At 41.9% G+C, this 23,573-nt stretch overlaps 2 protein-coding genes and 1 long non-coding RNA gene across 3 annotated transcripts in view; 2 read left to right on the forward strand and 1 right to left on the reverse strand.

Moving 5' to 3' along the window:
• LOC115172558 (BTB/POZ domain-containing protein 7-like) overlaps positions 1–7,982 on the reverse strand; it is a 29,374-nt gene extending 21,392 nt beyond the window's left edge. Inside the window, exons 1-2 of the mRNA XM_029730110.1 lie at positions 7,676–7,982; positions 449–681 (exon numbers count right to left, since the gene is read on the reverse strand). Coding sequence (XP_029585970.1) covers positions 449–530 — 82 coding nt within the window. The 5' untranslated portion in view covers positions 531–681; positions 7,676–7,982. The remainder of the gene's footprint in view (positions 1–448; positions 682–7,675) is intronic.
• Positions 7,983–11,819: 3,837 nt separating this feature from the next.
• LOC115172124 (uncharacterized) lies at positions 11,820–13,569 on the forward strand. The gene is made up of 2 exons (XR_003871384.1): positions 11,820–12,041; positions 13,113–13,569. It is a non-coding gene; the product is annotated as an uncharacterized LOC115172124 (long non-coding RNA).
• Positions 13,570–14,634: 1,065 nt separating this feature from the next.
• The window catches only part of LOC115172559 (protein unc-79 homolog), a 51,522-nt gene continuing 42,583 nt past the window's right edge, over positions 14,635–23,573 (forward strand). Inside the window, exons 1-6 of the mRNA XM_029730111.1 lie at positions 14,635–14,721; positions 16,171–16,291; positions 20,141–20,454; positions 22,760–22,930; positions 23,178–23,273; positions 23,429–23,484. Coding sequence (XP_029585971.1) covers positions 14,700–14,721; positions 16,171–16,291; positions 20,141–20,454; positions 22,760–22,930; positions 23,178–23,273; positions 23,429–23,484 — 780 coding nt within the window. The 5' untranslated portion in view covers positions 14,635–14,699. The remainder of the gene's footprint in view (positions 14,722–16,170; positions 16,292–20,140; positions 20,455–22,759; positions 22,931–23,177; positions 23,274–23,428; positions 23,485–23,573) is intronic.

Below are 23,573 nucleotides of genomic sequence, written 5' to 3' on the forward strand. Positions count from 1 at the left end.
TTCGGCCATCGCTCATCCATATATTTATATGTACATATTCTTATTCATTCCTTTACACTTGTGTGTATAAGGTAGTTGTTGTGAAATTGTTAGGTTAGATTACTTGTTAGATATTACTGCATGGTCGGAACTAGAAGCACAAGCATTTCGCTACACTCGCATTAACATCTGCTAACCATGTGTATGTGACCAATACAATTTGATTTGATTTGAAATCTAAAGCCTAAAATCAGTTGCTGACTGAGATGTTACACTGGAAGTGAAAAGATCAACTCCACCCTCCTTCCCTCCACAATGACTTGTACATTCCTGTACCATGCATCACATTTTAAGTATATCATTTATCTACGTTCATATCCTGCCGTGAAGGTCTGTTGAGGTCACTGATAATCGACACTTTGAAGATACTATAATACCCGTAGTGTATGTAAGAACATTGAGAACCTACCTATGAAGGTCTGCTGTATCTGTGTGTTTCCTCCTATACGAGGGGAGCATGAGTGCGAGTAGCTGGATGCATTGGCACCCATTGTCGCTCTTCTTCACTTGTTGTTCTGGGATCTCCCCTCCTGCATGGTCATTCTGCCCAGGCGAAGCACGTCATTCATCAGCCGTCGGCTCCCTCTCTCAGGGCCGGGTCCTCTGGAGCCTCCTTTGACACCCAAGCCCAACCTGCCATGCCTGAGAAGGGGAGATCGAGCAGCGGGGGTTAGCTATGGAGTGATTTGATTGTTTTTGAGGAACTCTGTTACTGAGTAAAGTGCCATGTGAATTAAGGCCTGATGAGACTGTTTATACAACTCAAACAGAACAGACCAGTCTTAATGCGTAACCATACATCCTGGCCAGGGGTGAAGGAATATCGGTTACTCCAACTGATCTCAACCTCACATCGCTAAAAAAATCTAATCATTTTCAGACAGAGGATGGACAGAGTTAGTCTTTGCCCTGAAATTCCTTTTGAAAATCGAATCATTAACTTCCTCTTGTATAACACTGCATATATTTGCTATACGTGCAGAGGCTATATGAGGAATAAAAACATCAAAATGTTGATATCATTTAATATCTAGATTCTAAAACTATCCAACGCTGCTCAACAGTGGCTTACGGTTAGCACCACTTGAGACTGGTGCACTCTCTCTGCCTGCCCCTCAGGAAATGTTGATTGGCAGGCAATAATAAATGCAATACAGATGTATGGCGATCTTTGTAGGAAACCAGACCCCAGCCCTGTCCAGCCTACCTCTTTTAGACAAAAAGCCCCATACAAACTCCAGCTCAACCCCTCTCTGCAGGCCCAGCCCTAGCCCCAGTTCGCCCCTGCACCCAACCTCCCTCTCTCGGTTAGCTCCTCCATTGATCCAACCTGGACGTAACCCTACTCTGAACTGCGTTGGTCAGCAGTTTCTTTGGTTTGAGCTCTGAAATAGTAAGTTAACTGTCTGCAAGTCTTTATGCATGTGGGCAAATACCAGTGACAGCTGTTAGTCATGGTGGTCTGCTACGGTCTCCTGTCAAAAGATAACACATACATTTTAGCAGACACTCTTATCCAGATCATTTACATAACTTGAAGCAGAACAATGTTTGATACAAATCTAAAGATTATATGACCATCAACAAACCCATCCCCCTGACCCCAACAAAGAAATGTCCTGACCCTCTGGGAGGCTGGCGGGGAGCTCCAACACGATGGAAGATCTGCTTTATCTCAGATGGATGTCCCCCCCCCAGCATGCTAATAAATCACTGTGTTTTCCCCCATAGAGTAGCCCTATAACCAGCCTCCCAGAGGCCCACTGTAAAACCACAAGCTCTTACTCAACATTAACACAATGGGAAACCAAACATTCACACGAATACACTCAAAACTAATTAAACTGTTTCACATATACTAAGTTATGGTTGATCTTTGTTTCATCGGAGGGATTTTTTTTATTTAACCTTTATTTAACTAGGCATGTCAGTTAAGAACAAATTCTTATTTACAATGACAGCCTACCCCGGCCAAACCTGGACGATGCTGGGCCAATTGTGCGCACCCTATGGGAGTCCCAATCAATCACGACCAGTTGTGATACAGCCTGGGATCAAACCAGGGTCTGTAGTGATGCCTCAAGCACTGAGATGCAGTGCCTTAGACCGCTGCGCCACTCGAGAGCCCAAATGGTGACATAACTAAAAATAAGCCAGGCTTCAGGGAGAATATGGACTGGATTTGTGTATATCTAGGATAGAGGAAAAAACCCAGATGTGCCGTGTTGTTTACAAAAGGTCCTCTGAGGTGCAGCAGAAAGCAGAGCAACAATGCATCCATCACATCAGCCAAACAACACACTCCCAGCTTTACAGCCAGAGTCCAAAACAATCATCTTCAAGAACCACATTTTCCACTAGGATCCTGGAAGCATATCTTAATGTTTTTAAAACAACCATTTCCTTAAGACCTGGACACTCGGTGTCTCCTCAGCATCCCAAGTCTAACTCCACTCTCTCACTCTGATGTTGAATAGGCAGAGGAAGGATGTCTGGAGGTGGGACACAGATGGGCTGGAGCAGGGTGCTGGGACGGGCCTGAGTTGGGTTTAGGGAGGGGAGTGGCAAGATGAAAGGCAAGGTTAGCTGGGCTATGTGTCACTAATGAGAGGTGACAGGGGAAAGGCCTCACGCCATGGCACTCCCCATGCCCTCTCTTTCACTCTGTAGCTTACACACACACACACACACACACACACACACACACACACCTCACCACAGTGGACTTGGTCGCTGCATTTAATCTGCCACTTACACTAAGAAAAAAAGGTTCTGCATAGAACCAAAAAGGGTTCTTTTGCTTGCTTCATATATGACACCCCTTTGTAGGATTCTTTAATCGAAACCCCAGGGGTTCTTTTTCACTGAACCAAAATGAGTTCCATATAGAACCCTTGGATTCCATATAGGATTCTAAATAGAACCTTAAGGGGTGCCATATGTGAAGCAAACATAGAACCCTTCTTGGTTCTATCCAGAACCTTTTTTTCCCCTAAGAGTGTACAGAGCAGACAGAGTAGCTCAGCCTCCCACAGCACATTACCATACAAAACACCAGGTGGGAATAGGACCAATCTATTATTCAAATGACAGTCAAGTCACTTTATCAATAATTTATATGGATTTCCTTATCAGAGAGCGTAGGAATAGAAAAAAGGAGACAGGCATATCTCTGGGTTCTACTCATATCTTCCTAAAAATTCCAGGTCTCCCAAAGCCCTCCTGTTCAGCCTTCATCAGATCATCAACAGTGGCTGTCATCACACACCAGTCCAGCTCACACGTGCGCAAAGCCATGATTTTGTATAAAGGAGACAGTAACAACAGGGATGATTTGACCTACTAAGTACTCTATAGTCAAAGCAGATGCAAAATGCCCATTTGAATTCTGTTTATACAATCCCCCTATAGTCCAGAGTTGCAGATTGGTCTAGTTTTTCAAATGGTTACTGTGCAAATCAGTTCTATGATCCAAAAGGCACTGCACATTGACCAATCACCATGTCATTGACACCAAGATAGACAGTGGACGACTGAAACGCCAGCAGCAGAAAGAGACACACATTCACTTCATTGTAGCATATTCTATCCTCTTTGAAAAGCTTCAACATCTTAGCAAAATTGATGCTAGGTTATATTCATTTCCCTGGCATCAATAAAGCACCAAGGCCATGAACTGATGGTAAACTATACCAGTTCAATCATTCACAAGGAAATATATTAGCCTTTAGTGCTCCATGCCCCACAGGGAGTTTCTCTTCATTTACTTACAATGAAGATGTAGAAGGCAATAGATTCCTAAAGTATTCTCTATTCATTTGGGTTGCCCTGCCAGTTTATAGCTCAAACATCCATCCAATCACCATTATCATAAAACAAAGCCGTCCCAAGATCCCATCAAAAAGGTCAGGATGTGTGACTCCCTGACCTGGAAATTGAGGTTTGGGACATCACAATGCCATTCTTATAATAATGGGCTTTTACCAAGACACGTCAGCCAATTGTTGACCAGGAGAGTGAAGGGGGAATAACAAGTAGGCTCTCTCTGCGTCATTTTCATTGTGTGCTTTACTACTGTGCTAACTAATGAACCGGACTCACACTGTCTGAGACAGCATGTCCCCTCCCCTACATGTCCCTATATCTGGGGCCTTTGCTACTGTATCAGAGAGGTATAATAAGCCTTCTAATGAAGGGCTGGGATAGCTTTGGGGGGGGGGGGGTTACTATAGAGCGGGACACAGAGCTTGTTAGTATGATGACCACAGGGCTGGCTGTGAAATTGATGTGTCTCGGCACTTTCTGCTGAGCTCAGACCTGACCAAGACATCTTTGCCCAAACTGACATAATGGATCAATCACCATTCAGTCAGTGACAGGATACACTCTTTCACTCATTTTGTGACCATTTCCAGTACATCTTGACATGTGGCTAGTTTCCTTGTCGTTCTGAAACATTGCCATGAAATGTCTGTTTCACAATGTTGGACAGATTTGGGCCAGAGCTCAGCACAGTCTATTCTAAAGAAAGATGTGAGAGCTGACCTGGATTTTATTATTTTCCCTACTTTTTCCTCAGGTTTATGGTCTTTCGTTAGTGGCTCTGCTGAGTCGACAGGCCTAAATGTTTTTGCAGCATAAACTCACTAATCAGGAACAGAACTCTATACATTTGACTCTAAAAGGACAGACTTACAGGGGCATGTAACAAACTGCTTAGCTCTGCAGTGCTCTGGTCCATCAGGCCAATCAGTTGGGCAGTGCAGCCGTTCATCCTACTGATTACAGCCGATGTTAGGACAGCTACCGTAAACGCCCAGAACAGACCAGAAAACAGAAGCACACGAGTGGTGAGCAGGGTCAGCTGTTTGTTCACCCGCACCCACCTGCAATTGCTAATAACTCATCCGCAACCACCAACTATATGTGATAAAGTGAAAATCTGAGGCCCACACACAACCCACTAATATAGGAATTGTGCTATAGGCTACAGTCAAAGACTGCATAATGATTTTTTGACAGGGGGGTGTAGGATTTTGTTTTGCCTGATTTAAATACGTTTCTGCTTATAATTCCTGACATTTTGGTAGGCTATTTGTTAGTCAACTTGTCTATAATTAGATACATGTAGCTTCTCTTTTGTCATTATATGTTGCACCAGAATAAATAAAACCTTGCTCAACAGAACAATGTAATAGATCGATAGAATGAATGCTACAATCTGGTTGACGTCGGTAAAGCTCTCTGTCATCTTTCGAGGAAGCAAAGATGTTTAGGTACTGGGAAGAAAAAAGGAAGTAAAAACCTCAGGAAAGATTTTCTGTACAACATGTCCAAATGACATCAGCTTGACCGGTTGTAAGGAAAAAGAAAGCTGTGAAAAACGACCCAATATGTTTCTGATAAAATGTCAGTTCGGCTTCAATTAATATTTTACGTGGGCGAAATACTAATCAGCATTTATGGTGAAGACAGCACCTCTACAGATGGTATGTAACTGAGCATTGCATTCTCTTAAGATGCAGGAAGAAAGAAATCATATTTCTCCACTGTTCCCACTTCCAAATGATGCCTATACTTTGTGTATAATTTTACTGCAAAAAATGCTTCATTCTGCAGGAGTTATTATTAAGACTACAGCCCTATTTGCCCGGAAGTAGTATTACTAGAAAACGTTGGTTATGTATTTATTAGCCCAAAATGTCCGTTATTCCAGAGGACGATTCCGATGGGATAAGTTTCCAAACTGCCCCCTGTAATTGACAGTTATGACAGAAGCCTGGAGTTTTTTTCTAGGTGTGAAGATATCAGTGTAGTCCAGGCGATAACAGCTACACTAATAACTCGAGTTTCTAAACCATACCAAACCATCTTTGGTATAGTGTCACCATAATATTTGAATTGAGGATGTGTGATCATAAACTAGCACCCTGACAAAACAAATAAACTAAGGACACAAAAGGTGGTCTGCATGTCAACACAACTCATGGAAGCAAGTGAGCCTCTGTGTTATGCTGTGTGTGCAAATGAAATGACCTCATCATTCAACAGTCTACCTTGGCATTACAAACAATGAAGGAACTGGATGTCTATGGTAAACAGGCCTGAGCCTGATCGTCTTCGACCAGACTCTCAGGGTGACATTCAACATCTTGGGAAACAAAGCACTGACCTGCTTTTCCCAAATTTGGGTCAGCGTTCAACAGGAACTTTATTTGAGAATAAATCCACGGTTAATAACTTACCACCTTCAGCTCAATCTCTCCAATTCAGATGACTCACTTCTATTACTTTGGCTAATTACCTTGAGACAGAAGATATGTACATAATGCACTTCAATATTGTGGGATATTTCTCACTCAGAAATGACAACTATTGCATAAAGTAACTGTCTACATTTTACTCTGTTGCCCAGATAAAATAATACATTTCTTTATCTAGAAGGAAGGAAAGCAGGCACCTCAAGGACACAAAGCTATGGAAGCAGATAACTAATGGCCTTTGCCATTTGATAATTTGTATTGGCTTTAGGCCACAGAGTAATCGAGTAAACATAGTTTTCATTGATATCTAGGCTCTACACATTCATCCTCACATTGCAAGAAGGATGTATGTGCCTTACTCAAAAAACAAAATATACATATATAGGGCAAACCAGTCATGGCATCATTCTAATCAGATGCCTGTGTGATCCATTCTGATTCAACTCAATGACAGTGGTGGATTTCACACTCCATAGGGTCCTATAACCTAAACATCCTATAGTTATAGGATACAGACAACTAAACATTCTTCTACCTGAGGTATGCCCAAACAGACTAAATTCGAGTTGCCATAGTAGAGGTTCTTAAAATGTTGTTACTGTTGCAGTCAAATTCAAGTTTAATACATTGATCTGCCAACGATGACAACAAAAAAAACAACACTCGAATTTTTGACATTGACAGAAATGGGAAACCTCTCATTTCAACGCCGCATCAGTCACTTCTACAGTAGGCTAAAGAGGAAATGTAGCCTCGGTTACATTGTTGCTATAGCGCGATCTGCCAACAACTAATTGGATAGGCCTACAGTATCGATACAGTAGCAATAAATAGCAACAAATGTATAACTATTTGTTAAATTATTATTATTATTTTATTTTTTTACAATTTAACAAATGTTCTTGTTAGAGGAATAGCATATGGATCGGACCTTTCAGGGTAGCTGCAACGTAGCCTAGAAATAAGATACCTAACTTAAGCCAAAATATGAATGTCGTGGAAAGGCTTTGTTAGTATTGTAAGCCATACCACGGAGCCATTGTTGCCTTCCTGACAGCATTTCCATTATTCCTGCTAAACCCGTCGCATGCCAGCGTCGTATCATGGAATAGCCTAGGTTCGACTGAATCGGAAACAATGACTCACAGTAAAAATGGGCATTATAGCAAACAAGTTGAGTGATAAAAATAAACATTTCGGTAGCATGTTAGCCATGTTCATAACCCTGTAATTAGCCTACATGTCGGTTTCTACGTCCGCTTTGAGTTGCTCTTTGGAGACTTGACAAGTTCTGTAAAAAATATATATCTGGTCAAAAAGGCATATGGACCTGCGATAGATCATTGATTGAATAGTTTAAGGTGTCACTGTACCTTGAGCAGACTTAGCTTCTTTCAGAAATGATTCTCCCTTTTAAGTGGATTCCCGAATGAAGTTATGTTGATTTCCTTTTAGAAAAAAAATTGTCTTAACCTACGGCACAACTCCCCTTTGTAACACCGATCATTAAGCATAAATCGACGCCATATACACAGAGAGAATCCTGCATATGCCTTTAGATCCACTTTGCCTCGACTTTTCAACAAATTGCAAGTCCTTTTTCTGAGAATAGAAACTCAAGACGTGTTCCTTAGCTTGGATTGATTTTCCTTAAAAACACTCATCCTTGCGCGGCGCCTGGTTGGTTGGGTGGGTGGGTGGTGTGGCCTATCCAGACGCTGTTTGCTGACTGGTTCGAGTATGGAATTGTTAGCTTGCGAGCGCCGTCTAGCTGTATGTGCAAGCAATAGAGGCCAATATGATGATAGGCCTCCGCTCCAGTTTTCATGATATACATTTTTTAAAAGTGCATTTCCATACTGAATGTACCCCAGTGTTTTGCCCAGAAGGCTCAGACTTTTCTGTTTCCAAACTCTGGCCGACACCCTAGTCTCACTGGGCCATGGCTCCGGCAGACTTGAACTTGGGGCCAAAGCCAGGACACCAGAGTGGCGCAGGGGTCTAAGGCACTGCTTCGAAAGCCAAGTTAACAAACAGATCACTGACCATTTCGAATCCCACCGTACCTTCCCCGCTGTGCAATCAGGTTTCCGAGCTGGTCACGGGTGCACCTCAGCCACGCTCAAGGTACTAAACAATATCATAACCGCCATCGATAAAAGACAGTATTGTGCAGTCGTCTTCATCGACCTGGCCAAGGCTTTTGACTCTGTCAATCACCGTATTCTTATTGGCAGACTCAACAGCCTTGGTTTCTCAAATGACTGCCTCGCCTGGTTCACCAATTTCTTCTCAGGTAGAGTTCAGTGTGTCAAATCGGAGGGCCTGTTGTCTGGACTTCTGGCAGTCTCTATGGGGGTACCACAGGGTTCAATTCTCGGGCCGACTCTTTTCTCTGTATATATCAACGATGTCGCTCTTGCTGCGGGTGATTCCCTGATCCACCTCTACGCAGACGACACCATTCTGTATACATCTGGCCCTTCTTTGGACACTGTGTTAACAAACCTCCAAACGAGCTTCAGTGCCACACAACACTCCTTCCGTGGCCTCCAACTACTCTTAAACGCTAGTAAAACTAAATGCATGCTTTTAAACCGATTTCTGCCTGCACCCGCACCCGCCCGTCCAGCATCACTACTCTGGACGGTTCTGACTTAGAATGTGTGGACAACTACAAATACCTAGGTGTCTGGCTAGACTGTAAACTCTCCATCCAGACTCATATTAAACATCTCCAATCCAAAATTAAATCTAGAATCGGCTTCCTATTCCGCAAAACAAAGCCTCCTTCACTCACGCTGCCAAACATACCCTGGTAAAACTGACTATCCTACCGATCCTCGACTTTGGCAATGTCATTTACAAAATAGCCTCCAACACTCTACTCAGCAAACTGGATGCAGCCTATCACAGTGCCATCCGTTTTGTCACCACAGCCCCATATACCACACCATGCTGGCGTTGCAAACACCATGCTCTACCAACAGAGCCACAGGGAAGCCAGGTCACCATAGCAGCACCCACCATTGCAGCACCCACCCGTAGCACTCGCTCCAGCAGGTATATCTCACTGGTCATCCCCAAAGCCAACACCTCCTTTTGCCGCCTTTCCTTCCAGTTCTCTGCTGCCAATGACTGGAACGAATTGCAAAAATCGCTGAAGTTGGAGACTTATATCTCTCTCACTAACTTTAAGCATCAGCTATCTGAGCAGCTCACAGATCACTGCACCTGTACACAGCCCATCTGTAAATAGCCCATCCAATCTACCTACCTCATCCCCATATTGTTTTTATTAACTTTTTTTATATTTTGCACACCAGTATTTCTACTTGCACATCATCATCTGCACATCTATCACTCCAGTGTTAATTTGCTGAATTGTAATTACTTCGCTACTATGGCCTATTTTTTGCCTTACCTCCTCACACCATTTGCACACACTGTATATAGACTTTTCCTATTGTGTTATTGACTGTACGTTTGTTTATTCCATGTGTAACTCTGTGTTGTTGTTTGTGTCGCACTGCTTTGCTTTATCTTGGCCAGGTCGCAGTTGTAAATAAGAACTTGTTCTCAACTGGCCTACCTGTTTAAATAAAGGTTTAAAAAAAAAAAACGTTACTTTTCGACCTTCATTTACGTAACTAGGGCTGACAGTGAGGACTTGTGAACAGCAGAATCAACAACCTATGCTTTTTTGAGAAGGTGTTAAAGTTCACAGTTAGTAAGTGTTACTTACACACACTTACTAACTGTGAACTTTAACACCTTCTCAAAAAAGCATAGGTTGTTGATTCTGCTGTTCACAAGTCCTCACTGTCAGCCCTAGCTATGGAAACACATTTTCTCTAACATAAGGGTGTGTATACACTACTGTTACACTGGTGTTACAGTAAAAAAGCAGCAAAAGTGCAGTTTATTAATATTTTAAAGTCTATAAGATGCGCAAAGGCTACCATCAAAGAGTGGTTCACAAAAATGTAAACAATGGAGCAAATGCATCTTATGATGACATTTATACATGCAAATCTTTATCGGATTTCTAAGCCAACCCAATCTGTTTTGCTCCGTAGATGCACCCATCGTCAGTTTTGTTGTTAAACAACCAACCCACCTAGATTATTTACCGACATGCAGCTGTGGTATGAAAATTGTTTAAAAAGTGATCTATAATCAATCAAGCCTATATATAATTCAATAATAGGCTATATACCTAATCAATTAGGCTATTTGCTGGTGTGTTTGGTCTGATGGGTAGTATTAGGCTACAAAAGAAGTAGGCTAGATTGATAGTTGATTGCACTGTAGGCTAGGCCAGAGTTTCCCAAAGTCAATCCTGGGGCCACTCTGGGTGCATGTTTTGGTTTTTGCCCTAGCACTATACAGCTGATTCAAATAATCAAAGCTGGTTGATGAGTTGGTTATTTGAATCAGTAGTGTAGTGCTAGGGCAAAAACCAAACCCTGCACCCAGGGGGGCCCCCAGGCCTGACTTTGGGAAACCCTAGGCTATGCTGTGGTCATTGGTGTGGCATTCACAGTCATCATTGAAGTACCAATGTCCTCCAATGGAGGGCGATATGTTATGTATAATGCATTCAGACCATAGTCATGGATTGTGGTGGAATTTCATTTATAAATATGATTTTTTTCCCCTGATTACTTTAATTCACTTGTTATCATAGTAGCCTAGGTGATTATTCAAATATTACAAATTTACAATGATTCTCATGTGGTTGGTATAGGCCATAAGTTCCTAAATCTTGTAGGCCTATTTCTCTTTTGCACTTTTCTATTTGCACTAACATCCTATAAACATTTCCTGAATGACAATATTAATGTGAGATTTTTTCATGGATGTCACGTCTTTCAGTTGGACCTCACAAACTGTAGCATACGCCCTGAGAATAGAGCTCTCTATCTGGAGTGCATCACACTGGACCTTTAGATAAGTATGTTCACAGTAACCAGACAGTCACCATATTTACTCTTTCTGAGTCTCAGATAAGGAATATCTGTTTCAGCAATACCCATAACCCCCTGCTTCCTAGTGACACAACACCGCTTGCTGTTATTTTTGTTGTGTGGTTGGTTATTTGAATGTTTGGTGCTGACCTCATTGCCTCCCATATAATCTGACTATACATTACAAATGTGATATGGATGATTCTGCACCAGCTAAATATTAATGTAGAATTCCTCATCTGTGAATAAACCTTTGTCTTAGTGGGCTACAGTCAGTGTCACTGGTTTTATTTTCTCAAGGTGTCAAGCAAGTAGGATTCATTTTGTGGTGAAAAGTTTTCATAGATAATTTCTATACCATTTGATTGCAATTAAACCCAATCATATAAAGCCCAATCATACCATTCCTCAATACATTTGGCCAGCCTCTATGATTGCATGTATACTACGTTTTTTGACAATGGTGTGTTTTGGTGTCTGGGCCCTGTTGTAGTGACTCCTCCCTTTGGATGATAATGATGGGAAGGCTTGATGAAAGCCCAGTGCCTCTATCTCAGAGGATGTACTGCTGGGAAGTTTTCCAGTGTTACTGAGATAGGGTCTGCTGTCCAGAAGCTGTGAACCTGACGTTAGCCACACAGGATTAAATAGAGTGATGTTTGCTCTTTTTAGGGGACCCTCTGGGTTCCTTGTAAGGACAAAGGCGGTTCTGCAGGACCACATATCAAATATCTACAGCAAGCCACCCAAGGACAAGATTGGGCCTGGGGTAGGAACCAAAGCTCCTCATCTCTCTGTCCAACTTATTTCTTGCAACCAGAAAAATATTGTTTTGGAAGTGTCCCATTTGGTAATTGTTTCGTTATGTCCATGTTACCAATTTCATTATAATTTTTGCATTCTTTATTTTGTTGTCTGCAAATGTTTGAAAGTATATGTTATCTTATATTACCATTCAATGTCAGAATTCAATGGTCAAGCTGGTCCATGCAAAGCTCATAGGAATTGAACTAAAACAAAGCTAATTCTGACGAATTGCGGCCCACTGAACTCCTAAAATTACACAAACATCAGACAAGAAACTACAACACTAAGACAAAGTTACAGTCTGAGGCAGACATATCTTTAACACATTACTTTACATTCTCTAATGTGGTGAATTCAAGCGAAGGGGGTTTTCCAGCTAAAATAGAAAGATGTTTTATTAATAAATGTATTTGTATTTATATTTATTTAAGTTAGTAGTGCCAAGCTTTCCCCTCGGAAAAGAGATCAGATGACAGAGTTGTGAGACAGAACCTTAGTGTTGGTGCAGCCGTCCGCTCGACTTTCCTCAGGGACATCCACAGGGTTTTTAACTGATCGTTTATGGGTGTAGCTATGAAGGACATCCACAGGGTTTTTAACTGATCGTTTATGGGTGTAGCTATGAAGGACATCCACAGGGTTTTTAACTGATCGTTTATGGGTGTAGCTATGAAGCCCAACAGTGTCAGGGGAGGATGATGTGCAGGCAGGGGGATGGAGACTGTGCTAGGGAGACCATGATGTAATATAATCACAGCAAAGGATCATGACCCTCTGGGGTACAGGTCAATTGGTCGGCCCAGCTGTAAGCCTACAGCACGAAGGAGAGATAGGGCTTGATAAACAGGGAGAGACAGAAAGTTGGTGTTTATGAGAGAGAGAGTGGGGGGGCGGGCGATGGGTTTTACACAAATGCATAAAAACCTGACCCAGGTAATTACAGTGTTATTACATGACCAAGGAGTTACATTCAGGTGTTGCCTGTTTGTTTTCTATTCTAAATGTGTATGTGGTCTCTTTGTTTCCCTCACAGCAATCTCTCTTCACAATGTCAGTGTTTGCGTTCGCTCTCCTGGCTCCAGCTGGATGGATCATGCACCGTATACCAGTTTACCGCCAAAGACCCCCTCCAGAACCCTGACTGGGCTACACCACCATGCATAGTATGACATCAGTGAAACATCAGCGAAAGACAAAAACATTGCCTAAATGTATCTTGTCTTAACTAATGTATAAGATTAATAAATATATAAACAGATGAATGAAACCACAATAATTTACCAGGTGGATGGTATAATGTTGCATATTTTCCATTTACTTAGTTTCTAAAGAGGTGGGATCATAACATGTAGTATTTTTAGTTGATGGCACTGTAAATGCATTATGGATTCGTCCCTTAAATTAGCACTGCTTCTATTTGTAATCATACATCTGCAGTAAGTGCCATCCTATCTGACAAAGATCAATAAAGACAAAGTTGGCACACTGTTGCATTGTTGTTTGTCTTTATTGCAGACATTAAATATTGTTTCAGCAGGCTGGCCCACGGCCAACTATGTTTTCAGCTTCAGAATTCCAATCTATATGTGACTTCCGTTGAATGCGTGATTTTCTTCTAGTGGACAAGGAGTACCAGGAACCAGTGCGTCAGCCCAGGCTCCAGAGACAGGATGTTGTTACTTTATCAGCTGGAGATGGGAATACTTTAGTCTTGGTTCTTGGCACACACTGAGATCGTTTGAGAAGGCTAGTTAAGCTCATAGTGTCCATTCTCTTAGGCTCAGAACTGAAAATCTTGTTTATCTTTGGAAAATCTTATTTATCTTGTTTTAACTAGGGTGAACTTGGAAGAATTCCAATAACTTTCTGTAAAGAAAAGAAAACCATTCATGATATAAATAGTCAGTTGTCATAACCCCCCAGTGATGATGGAAAGACTCAAGGAGCAATTCTCTCTCACCACTAACTAATGTGGATCAAATGGCCTATGTTTACCACAAAGAAGTACAGTAGTTTGATAGTATATTTTCAAAACATGGTTTTTGTGCATACTGTCACATTACATTGTTTAAAAATGCGACCCCTGATGCCTTTATAAGTTACAGTTACAAAATCTCTGATAACCATCTGTTGCTTGATTATAAATGAGCCTATATAAAATAGTGATATATAGCCTAAGAGGAGTAAGTATGCCACCACGTTCGAACTTAGATTCTCAGTTGATGCTGAATTGCGAAAAGAGCATTAGCAGCCTCATGTTGAGGCGGGTGTTAAAAATCACTTTCTTGAATGACACTTTGTCATAGTCGGAACAGTCCATTTGGAAAAGTATGTTCTGATTTGTGTCCGGCTTTTTCTACCAGCACATTGACATATACATATAAAATGACATATATAACATATCCACGAAACACACCACATGCATTTAAATTACCTACATGTCCAATGCAATAGATTTCATTTGCTGTTAACCTGCTTCCATGGCAGCAGTGGTACAACCAAAGCGAGCCTGTGCGCGAGGGTGTTTATTCACTTTTCTTAAGACTAAGGTGGAATAACACCGTAGGGGAGAAAAAACATTTGACAGTGTTTGTTTTATAATTCGTGAATTATTTCCACAATGTCTACGAAAGCAGAGCAATGTAAGTACTATTATTTAAAATGTTCCTATTATATCCTCCCATTGTTTCGTGTAATTTTTATAGTAAGAAAGCGAATGAGGGGAGCTGTCCTTGGTGATGAAACCGCGGTTGCTAAGGCAGGTTGCAACACGTCCTCGCGTTGCAGAGGACGGCTCGAGGGGCTGGTGTCTAGGGGATGCTTTACGTTCTGGCGGTTGACACCAACAATATATGGACAAAACATTCTAACAGATATTAATAAGCATTCATTTTTGATTGACACGCTGTATTGGTATCAAGGTCGATTTGATACATTTTCCACTGAACAATATGGTGGCATTGTTGATCAATAATGTGGTTGATTTGCTTGTTCATATCATATATTTTTCGTTCATAACATGAATACGATTTTTTTTCTTCATCATTTACCTCTGAACAGGTGGATAAACAGACTGCGGTTACACTCTTTGATAAACATCAGATTATTTACTCTAGAAAAGGAGAGTGAATAAATGCATAGTGTAATAAACAATTGGTGGTTTGTTGTTGTTGTCAATCAACACACCTTGAAATAACTAATTTCTCAAATAGGCATATAATGCATGGAATAAACAAAGTTCCTATATATACATGTATCTGTAATAAAGCCTGCTTAAACGATTTTACATCTATTTGGCCATGTTTGGGGCATCTTAGAAGGTACTATATGCTATTCTATGGCGCCATGTGTAAACACCCACTAGGTAGCTTCTAGAGATTTGTGTTGGTTCTCCTGCGCTCTGTAGGCTACATTGACATTACTGAATTGGTCAGACATTAGTTTGCACAAGTATCACACGTTTTAGCCTTTAAAAACAAGAGTTGATATTTGGTTTTGGCAGGCAAAAATGAGAGTTTTTTGCGCCCTTGCTATTTCTTTCCACCCTGATGGCTCTAGCAATTGAGCCTGTGGAAGAGGTACATTTCTGTTTTTACAAAGTGTGTCTGAAGGGAGCCCTGCTGATTCTATTTACAGAACCACTTCGTTGTAGCCAACAATGTTTTCCTTGGTATGAAATTTGCAGAAAATGAACACACTCCTCCACCCATGTGTATAGCCTACACACAGTCATTTAATTACACATACACCACACCCTGCCCCACACAAACACAAAGCCTGTGGGTGTAATTGTTATTTTTGGGACTTGTCATTTGCAGGTCAGCGAGCACTAAACACTACCAGCGCGAGTCACAAAATGGCACCAAAACAACCCACTCCAGGGCTGGTTGTGACCTAGCTGGACAAACACAAAGGTCACTTAAAGAGAGACAGATAGGATGCCACAAGGACTCTTTGCCATGCTTGGGGCAGACTATCAATAACCAGGCTTATACTGTACCAACCATATCCTATTGCCCCCACCACCGCTGATTTGATAAAGGCTTCATCAGACTTCTTTTGTTTGTTACTCTGCTCTTTATCTTGTTTAGTTGCCTCTAAGATACGATACTTGCAAGAGTATCACAACCGTGTGCAACACAATATTTACCCCGTGCCCTCCGGAACAGACATTGCAAACACACTGAAATACTTTTCCCAAACCCTGCTCAGGTAAGTACCCTGCGCTGGAACCACAGGTGAAGTAACGGAGCGTGACAATATTTGATGTTTAGTTTCAGAGGAGAGGTGACTGGGGTTTAGCCTAATTCTAATACATGCACAGCAATAACACAGGATTATTGCTGGTAGGAAGTCAGTTGAAATTAGAAGATATACATGTAAGGGGAAATATGGGAAACTGTTTCCAACAGTGCAAGTGTATCATAATTTAAGAATCCTAGTTGATAACCACCCAGGTCCTCTTTAGAGAGGGAATTGAGTTGCTCCATCCTCTGCCTTTGTGATACCGTATGTTTCATGTTGCTGTATGAGGACCATGATCCTACAGTATATCAACAACAAGAGTCAACAACACGATCCCCTCATATCGCCCCATGGCTGTTTGATATTGTAGTACGCTCTTTTTAAATAAAATAGAGAAGGTTTGTTGGGTTCCAACCAATAAATCAAATCTGCCAAGATTGCCATTACTGAGTCTTTCCAATGTGGGTGTGCCTCAAGGGGATATGAATTGTGTTGATGTTGTAAGTAGGCGGTTATGAATAATAATGTGAATAATTATGTTATTTTGCAGAATGTACCTGGTATGGTTGGTATTATATTGGAGAAAAAGTACCAAAAAGAAATAGCAATTTCAACCCCTCTGTAGGTTCAATGGTAGCTTTGTAGATGCACATGTTCCTAGGATGGCCTGTAGTCTCACTCCCAGAGGGGCTAAGGGAGGTCTGGTCCTCTGGCTCCTTGGGTCTGACAGTCCCCAGTGTGCAGTGACAGAGGGCCTGTGGAGGGAACAACACGTCCCCCTCAGAACAGGTCAAGAAGCCAGGGCAGCCATTATGGCCACAACCAGTATGTGACATTTATATGTTGAGTTTGAGCAGAGCTCTCTGTGAGAATCAGTTGTGCTTTGATCATTGGCTACAGAAATCATCATCATTAGGCACAGTTATCTAAAGGGATGGGGATTAGGGAGACAGAACTTTCATGTTTCACTTTTATGAAAATGATGGGATTATGACAATCATTTTCATTTCATCACACAGTGGGTGCATTTTTTTCATGGCCAAATTATGATAATTTTCAAGTCAATATTGGTAAAGTATGTTGGATCTTTCTGACTTTGCTGAGAGAATGTTCTAGCTAAATGTGCTTGCTAGTGTATTGTTACAAGCCTGGCATCCTATTGGTCCTTGGCACAGATGGAGCGTGACAAGGGCTGTGATTGTATGAGCCTATGTTGTGGCAGCATGTTAACTCTAATGACAATTGTGTCTGTGAGGCTCTATCGCTGGGGTGTGAAGGGAATCACGCTGGTATGATACTGTAACATTCGCCTCATGTTTTCCTTGAGCCAAATCTCCTCCCTCCCAATTCACACAACAAACCATGCCTCCCACATTGAAACCACTCTGCACCGCTCAGTAGACTCTCAGACATTCTGACAGACACCTGTGTTTCATTGGCCTGGGGTGAAGAGAGGGAGAGAGTGTGAGCTAAATAGAGGGAGCACTGAGGCTTGCATATGTCAGGTTCCTGGGAAAAAAAAGAGTCCCGCACAGACAGAGGATGGAGCGCCAAATGAATATTTCATTAATTCTGCAGCATAGAGCGATATCAGTCTAAGACTATTAGGATATTAGTGTAAAGGGATGCGGCTACCTGGGCTCATTTTAAGGGGCTTACTCCAAGGGGTGCTATGTAACATGTCATATATTAGTCAAGTAATGTCGTTTCCAGATTTTCCTCCCAGCCAGTCATCTAGAAAGTAACACCCACCAGCCAAGCTGTCTAGCTCTCTGCATCAGTGAACCATGGATTCACAGTCGCCCTGACCCCATGCCAAATTCCATCAATCTTTTGAGTGACTGTGAGGAACCAAGATGCAGTCTGATACTGAATCAAGATCATTTCATGTATCATATTATAATGTGATGTACTTCATTCCTAGTTCCTCTTGAACCTTGCCTGGCATGAACAAGTCACACTCAAAGGAAATGAAATATCTCACATTTAGCTAGGAAACAGTGGTTATTACGGTATTATATCCCCTAGTTAATGCTTATTTACAGTAATGTCATTTATAATCAGTGGCTCACTCAAGCTTTAGAGAAACTAGATGTTGCCGCAGTTAGCGAAAACATTTAGAAGATAGTGACAGTCTAGGTTGTTTTATTGGATCTGAGACATGTCTTACTGTGTGTGCATAACGTGTGTCTGTGTATTATTGTACGTGTGTTTGTTTGTCTGTGTGTCTCTGTGCGTCTGTGTGTGTGTTCAGTTCAATTCTGCAGTTGAATATGTGCAAAGAGGGTGGTGATATTAAGTCATACTCCGCAAGATATAAAACTAATCTCCCCCATTGTTGGAAACTGACTATCCGTTCCAACTCAAGATATAAAACTAATCTCCCCCATTGTTGGAAACTGACTATCCGTTCCAACTCAAGATATAAAACTAATCTCCCCCATTGTTGGAAACTGACTATCCGTTCCAACTCAAGATATAAAGTTAATCTCCCCCATTCTTGGAAACTGACTATCCATTCCAACTCACTGAGAGAATGTTTTTTACACTTCGGTTTCCGGTATTTAAAATCGTCCAACATGCGGCCAAATTCTTACGGAGTATAACTTTCAGGGGAATAGTCAGAGGATGATGATGTTGATCTTGTAAAATGTCATAATAGTAGGCTATTCTGTATTGCTACACTAAAATCCCCTTATTCACTGCCCCTGTAGAAAAACCAGAGATCAGAATTTGTCACCTGGGCTCTCATGCTAAGCACCTCCAAGTCATTTTACTGATAGAACAGCTTAGTTCTATAACATCATGTTTAGTAAAAGAGCAAGGCTCTCTGTCCCCCTGCCTCCCCACCCCTAGAACCCCCACACACAAACCAACCAACTAGTTCTTCCCTCTCTCTAAATGGTGAGATATCCACCTTCCCTGGGGACAGCAAACACAAACGTCCATCCCCCATTAGCTCACAAACATAATGCTACCTGTCATCCTGTTTGAAACAACCTCTTCCTTTGTCATTATAGTTTCTCCCTACCGTAGATTAGTTGTTACATTTATTTTAGAGACTTGAATCCATATGCCTGTTGGATCTCATTATTTCTCCCGATGATAATGATACAGTATCATAATGAATGTATACAGACATTTTTTCTCTGGTGCAATAAACATGTGCTGTGACCCAGGAATTCTTATCTAACCTCACACACATGTTTATTACTAGCTGAAGCATGTTTCAAAAGTGTCACCTCCGTATTTTCCCTAACTGATTTGGTGTCACTCCCATCCTTGATGACAGCCCTACAAAACAGGATAATTTTCCCTGAGAAACATCATGGCCCATTGGCCTCTCGGTATGATTGCTGCTGAATTGATCTGATTGGAATATGGCAGCCACAGAGGGAAAACCATTTGCAGTTTCCCCTTCGGAGAAGTATGGGGTTGCCACTGAAAACATGCATTTTTTTTCTTCTCCTTGTCACCAGATACGCATGAGATGCAGTGATCATTGCAGTTTTTGCAAACGTTTCTGTTCATGTTTTTTGTTTCCAGAAGACAAAGATGTACAAAAAGTGAAATAGAAAATTAAAGTTATTCTATGTCACACTGAACAGATAAAGCAGGGAACAATTCCCAATGCCTTCAGTGAAATATTAGAGACACTGCATCCTATGTGGGGTCTATATGGGTTTGTTTTTTTCTATTTACGCTGTCTCTGTAGTGCCATTTCAATGTAATGTGCTGTTTCTTTGTGTCTTTGTTGTCTCTTTTTTTCCCTTGTTCCCCCCTATCCCCTCCCTCCTCCCCCCACCCCCGGAGCAGCATTCTGTCCCGCACAGGCAGGAAGGAGAACCAGGAAGCTTCCAATTTGGCCGTGCCCATGACCATGTGTCTTTTTCCTGTGCCATTCCCACTCACCCCATCTCTAAGACCACAAGTCAGTTCCATCAACCCTACAGTTACTCGCTCCCTCCTTTACAGCGTTCTGCGTGATGCCCCGCCAGACCGCGGGGGGCAGGGGCAGCAGAGTCGGGACGCTCAGCTCTCAGAGTACCCCTCTCTGGACTATCAGGGGCTCTATGCGACCCTCGTGACCCTGCTTGACCTGGTGCCCCTGCTGCAGCATGGTCAGCATGGTGAGTGAAACCAGGACATACTGTACCTCTGTACGTGTCCATCGCCCCACGACCCTTCTTGACCACATGAAGCTGCCTTTTCTGGCTTCATTCCCTCCAAGAGACGAGTCCCATAGAAGATCAAAAGTGATGCATGGGTGATGGGGAACATGCTGGATCCTGTCAGCTAACTCTGTTGATAACTTACTGGAATTTACAGACATACTGTAGTACTGTACACATGTATTAACTGTTTGCAATCTCTTTTTAAAACATGTATTGAACATGGAAATGTATCTATAAAAAAGTATTATTTTTTAAAGGTTATTTTAAAGGTTAAATTGCTATGTTGGCATATGTTGTGTATATATTAACTGCACCAGGTAATCGTAATCTGTAAATAGCAAGTCTGTGAATACAGTGGGGGGAAAAAGTATTTGATCCCCTGCTGATTTTGTACATTTGCCCACTTACAAAGAAATGATCAGTCTATAATTTTAATAGGAGGTTTATTTGAACAGTGAGAGACAGAATAACAACAAAAAATCCACAAAAACGCATGTCAAAAATGTTATAAAATGATTTGCATTTTAATGAGGGAAATAAGTATTTGACCCCTCTGCAAAACATGACTTAGTACTTGATGGCAAAACCCTTGTTGGCAAACACAGAGGTCAGACGTTTCTTGTAGTTGGCCACCAGGTTTGCCCACATCTCAGGGGGATTTTTGTCCCACTCCTCTTTGCCGATCTTCTCCAAATGATTAAGGTTTCGAGGCTGACATTTGGCAACTCGAACCTTCAGCTCCCTCCACAGATTTTCTATGGGATTAAGGTCTGGAGACTGGCTAGGCCACTCCAGGACCTTAATGTGCTTCTTCTTGAGCCACTCCTTTGTTGCCTTGGCCGTGTGTTTTGGTTCATTGTCATGCAGGAATACCCATCCACGACCCATTTTCAATGCCCTGGCTGAGGGAAGGAGGTTCTCACCCAAGAGTTGACGGTACATGGCCCCGTCCATCGTCGCTTTGATGCGGTGAAGTTGTCCTGTCCTCTTAGCAGAAAAACACCCCCAAAGCATAATGTTTCCACCTCCATGTTTGACGGTGGAGATGGTGTTCTTGGGGTCATACGCAGCATTCCTTCTCCTCCAAACACGGCGAGTTGAGTTGATGTCAAAGAGCTCCATTTTGGTCTCATCTGACCACAACATTTTCACCAGTTGTCCTCTGAGTCATTCAGATGTTCATTGGCAAACTTCAGACGGGCATGTATATGTATTCTTGAGCTGGGGGACCTTGCGGGCGCTGCAGGATTTCAGTCCTTCACGGTGTAGTGTGTTACCAATTGTTTTCTTGGTGACTATGGTCCCAGCTGCCTTGAGATCATTGACAAGATCCTCACGTGTAGTTCTGGGCTGATTCCTCACCGTTCTCATGATCATTGCAACTCCACGAGGTGAGATCTTGCATGGAGCCCCAGGCCGAGGGAGATTGACAATTATTTTCTGTTTCTTCCATTTGCGAATAATCTCACCAAATGTTGTCACCTTCTCACCAAGCTGCTTGGTGATGGTCTTGCAGCCCATTCCAGCCTTGTGTAGGTCTACAATCTTGTCCCTGACATCCTTGGAGAGCTCTTTGGTCTTGGCCATGGTGGAGAGTTTGGAATCTGATTGATTGATTGCTTCTGTGGACAGGTGTCTTTTTTACAGGTAAGAAGCTGCGGTTAGGAGCACTCCCTTTAAGAGTGTGCTCCTAATCTCAGCTCGTTACCTGTATAAAAGACACCTGGGACCCAGAAATCTTTCTGATTGAGAGGGGGTCAAATACTTATTTCCCTCATTAAAATGCAAATCAATTTATAACATTTCTGACATGCATTTTTCTGGATATTTTTGTTGTTATTCTGTCTCTCACTGTTCAAATAAACCTACCATTAAAATTATAGACTGATCCTTTCTTTGTCAGTGGGCAAACGTACAAAATCAGCAGGGGATGAAATACTTTTTCCCCCACTGTATATCTGTTTATATGGAATAAGCATGAAAGTGCATCTCCTTGACTAGAAAGCACTACCCTTTGCTGAGTGCAAACACCAGTGCAGTATTAATAGGTTTTACTGAAACCGCACTGACCTAAACTGAATCTCACAATACTCTCTCAGGATTTTGTTGTATTTATACACGGTGTATATTTATCCATTTTCTTTAAGTTGTAATGCTATATTTTTATTTACTTACATATGTTTGCAACATATGTACATTTCATTGAATTACTGTCTCTCTCTCTGTGTCTGTGCGTCTTGGCTCTCCCTTCTCCCATCAGATCTGGGACAGTCCATATTTTACACAACAACTTGCCTCCTGCCCTTTCTCAGTGACGATATTCTCAGCACTTTACCCTACACTATGATCTCCACTTTAGCTACATTCCCCCCATTCCTGCACAAAGACATCATTGAGTACCTGAGCACCTCTTTCCTCCCCATGGCTGTATGTGAGTACAGCCACTCTGTATCTAACATCCATCTACTTGCATGTGAAAAAGAACCCCTTTTCAATTCAACATGGAGTTAACAAGTCATTAAGTGGGATAAGTCTCATTCAATATCAGTAGTCATACATGTTTACCAGAAATGTCAGTATGCATCACCATATCAAAGGAACTGCCAGGTTGGTGTCCCACAGTATGCAGATCTTCATGAGGTTAAGGTTCTTCATTTGTCTTTTCTGTCCTTCTTTAGTGGGTTCCACTAGAAGAGAAGGGGGCGTTCCAGCATATGTCAATCTATCTGCCTCCTCTATGCTAATGATTGCTATGCAGTACACCTCCAACCCAGGTAAACCTTTAACTCAGTTTATCCCCAACCAGTACAATACAGTACATCACAGTGTCTATGTCCAGTGTAGCACAGCCTGTCTTTTGATCAATGCACTGTACACTATGTTGTACCTGCCACCTGTTTGACTTTAGACTCTGCCTTTTTGTTTCCAGTATACCACTGTCAGTTGTTGGAGTGTCTTATGAAGCACAAGCAGGAAGTGTGGAAGGTATATGTTCGCAAAATGCATGTGCCATATTCACGTAGGTTAGATGTCCAAACAACTCTCTCATAGATCTGGAAAGTGTCAGTGAATAG

This window comes from Salmo trutta, chromosome 33 (assembly GCF_901001165.1).
Source record: "Salmo trutta chromosome 33, fSalTru1.1, whole genome shotgun sequence".
NCBI lineage: Eukaryota > Metazoa > Chordata > Actinopteri > Salmoniformes > Salmonidae > Salmo > Salmo trutta.